Here is a 2,867-nt window from a genome sequence, read left to right as displayed (position 1 = left end):
CTGTCCCCCGAGTGGGGCTCAGCCATCCCCGCGTGGCAGCTGCCCCTCTCCGTGGGGCTGCGCTGGGGCAAACGGGGCGGGGAGGACGCGCGGGGAGGGACCCCCAGCACCGTGCCCCCACCGCCGCCCTCCGCCTGCAGGCAGCGCCATGGAGGAGAGCGCGGAGTGGGGCACGCTCAGCCCCGAGGAGTTCGCCCACCTCCAGAAGTACCTGGACTGTGAGTTTGGGGAGGGGGGGGGTGGATGGAGCACGTCTGTGTGCGTGCACGGGGGGCGGCTGCGCTTTGCGTGTGGCTTTGCACACGTGGGGCGGCCGCGCACCGTGACGGAGCGTGGGTGTGCACGGCCGTGGGCGTGCCTTGCACACACGCGCGTGCACCGCGGTGGGCTTGCATGCACGCATGCGTGGCGTGTGTGCGCGTGCCCCAGAGCATCCTTGCACGCGCCTGTGCCCGCAGACAGCAGCAGGAAGGTGCAGGACGTGCTGCAGGAGTTCTATGGCGATGGGGCACTGTCCCAGCACCTGCAGGGAGAGGTGAGTCCCCCCCCCACCCCTGGCCCTGGGGGCTGCTTGCTGCCCATCCCCTCCACCACCATGCAGCCCCTCTCTGCCCCCCCCCACAGTGTGTGGATTTCGAGGGCTTCAAGCTGTTCCTGAGGAGCTACCTGGAGGCAGCTGACGTCCCGGACGCGCTGTGCCGTCACCTCTTCAGGTCCTTCCAGAGCGCAGGGCAGCCGGGTGCTGGTGAGGACTCGGGGGGGGAGAGGGGGGGCTGGGACACGGGTGGGTGCGTGGGCTCAGCCCTGTCCATCCCACAGGCACTGACCTCGTCTGCGTTAACGATGTCTCCTGCTACTTCTCGCTGCTGGAGGGCGGGCGCCCCGAGGACAAGCTGGAGTGTGAGCGGGGGTCCTGTAGCATGGGGGAGGCTGGGGGGGGGCACCCCTGTCTGACTCTGCTGTGCCCCCCCTCCCCCCCCAGTCACCTTTAAGCTGTACGACAAGGATGGGAACGGGCTCCTGGACAGCTCGGTGAGGAGAGAGGGCCGGGATAGGGGGGGGGGGCATCTGGGACCCCCATCACCCCCCCCCCTCCATCATCCTCGCCCCCGCTGTGCTGCAGGAGGTGGAGCGGATCATCACCCAGATGATGCGGGTGGCCCAGTACTTGGACTGGGACGTCACAGAGCTGAAGCCGGTGAGTGGCCCTGCATCCCCTCCCCCCCCNCCCCCACCCCCTGAGCCCGACATCCCCCCCCCAGATCCTGCAGGAGATGATGCGGGAGATTGATTATGACGGCAGCGGCACGGTGTCGCTGGCGGAGTGGCTGCGCGGCGGCGTAACCAACATCCCACTGCTGGTGCTGCTGGGCCTGGAGGTGGTGAGTGAGGGGGATGCGCCGCGCTGGGACCCCCCTGGAGCTGTCCTGATTCCCAACCCCCCCCCCCCACTCGCCGCCCCCTCAGCACATGAAGGACGATGGGGAGCACATGTGGCGCCTGAAGCACTTCAACCGCCCCGCGTACTGCAACGTGTGCGAGACGCTGCTGGTCGGGCTGCGCAAACAGGGGCTGTGCTGCACCTGTGAGTGGGGCAGGGCGCGGCGGGGGTGGGGATGGGGACAGAGGTGGGGACAGGAGGGGGACAAGGTGGGATGAGGACGCAGTGGGGACAGGGATGGGATGGGGAGAGGTGGGATGGGGAGGGGGGATAGTGATGGGATGGAGGTGCGGTGAGGACAGGGTGGGGACAGGGCTGGGGTGGTGTCCTTCCCTTCTGGGTGGCGATTGGATGGGAACACGATGGGGGTGGGATGGGGATGCAGTGGGGGAACCCCCCCCCCCCAAGGTGTTGCAGGAAGCCCCGCCCCCTCCAGCTGGGAAAGGCACCGCCCCCGAAGTGGGCGTGGCTTGTGCAGAAACCCCACCCACCCGGCAGCCAGCGGGCCGCCATTGGTGCCTGGGGCGGAGGGCGCCGTGCTGTGATTGGCTGGGGGGGCCGTTTGTGGGTGGGGACAGGCGCCAAGCCCCGCCCCTCACGGCCACGCCCCCCAGTCTGCAAGTTCACCGTCCACGAGCGCTGCGCCCGCAAGGCCCCCCCCAGCTGCATCAGCACCTATGCCAAGTCTCGCAAGGAGGCAGGCGTGAGTCCATCCGTCCGTCTGTCCGTCCATCCGTCTGTCTGTCCATCCATCCGTCCGTCTGCCCGCTCGCCTGCCCGCCTGCCCACCCGCCCATCCTCCGCTCCATCCGCCGGCCCGCTTGTCCGTGCCTCCGTCTGCGATCCGTCCGTCCGCTCATCTCTTTGCCCGTCCGTCTGTCCGTTTGTCCGCCCGTCCGTCTCTGTGGTCGAGCTGTGCAGCTGTCTGCCCACCCGGCCGTCCCTCCGTCCACCTGCCCACCCGTTCCTCCTTCCCTCTGTCCGTCCCTCCGTCCGTCCCTCTGTCCCTCCCACTGTGACTGCCCACGCAGGTCCAAGCCCACGTCTGGGTGAAGGGCGGCTGCGAGGCCAGCAAGTGCGGCAAGTGCCAGAAGAAGATCAAGAGCTTCCAGAGCCTGACGGGGCTGCACTGCGTCTGGTGTCACCTCAAGGTGGGGACGGGCGGGGGGGGGGACGTGAGCCCTCGTGATGCTCGTTGGTGTCACTGGGGGGGGGGGTCCCCGTCTCCTCCGTCCGTCCCCAAGGGGCGGAGTGGCTGGACGTGGTCTCTGCCCCCCAGATCCATGAGGAATGTCTGCCAGCTGTCCCCCCCACTTGCGACTGCGGGCTGCTGAGGGACCACATCCTGCCCCCCTCTGCCATCTATCCTGTCGTGCTGGTGAGCTCAGGGGAAGGGGGGGGGGGGTTAGGGGGAGGGCTGTCCGTC

At 69.0% G+C, this 2,867-nt stretch overlaps 1 protein-coding gene across 1 annotated transcript in view; it reads left to right on the top strand.

Moving 5' to 3' along the window:
- Positions 1 to 6: 6 nt before the first annotated feature.
- Positions 7 to 2,867, top strand: part of LOC110392029 (diacylglycerol kinase alpha-like) — a gene marked incomplete in the record, with an annotated part of 5,348 nt that continues 2,487 nt past the window's right edge. Inside the window, 11 exon segments of the mRNA XM_021383970.1 lie at positions 7 to 218; positions 459 to 535; positions 625 to 745; positions 820 to 900; positions 983 to 1,032; positions 1,124 to 1,198; positions 1,263 to 1,382; positions 1,468 to 1,585; positions 2,056 to 2,144; positions 2,473 to 2,592; positions 2,721 to 2,819. Of these exon segments, the coding sequence (XP_021239645.1) occupies positions 149 to 218; positions 459 to 535; positions 625 to 745; positions 820 to 900; positions 983 to 1,032; positions 1,124 to 1,198; positions 1,263 to 1,382; positions 1,468 to 1,585; positions 2,056 to 2,144; positions 2,473 to 2,592; positions 2,721 to 2,819 (1,020 nt within the window).

The sequence above is a fragment of the Numida meleagris genome, unplaced genomic scaffold, assembly GCF_002078875.1.
Source record: "Numida meleagris isolate 19003 breed g44 Domestic line unplaced genomic scaffold, NumMel1.0 unplaced_Scaffold802, whole genome shotgun sequence".
In the NCBI taxonomy this organism is placed as follows: Eukaryota; Metazoa; Chordata; class Aves; order Galliformes; family Numididae; genus Numida; species Numida meleagris.
Note: the sequence above shows the minus strand (reverse complement) of the source record. Positions and strands in the feature narration are given on the sequence as shown.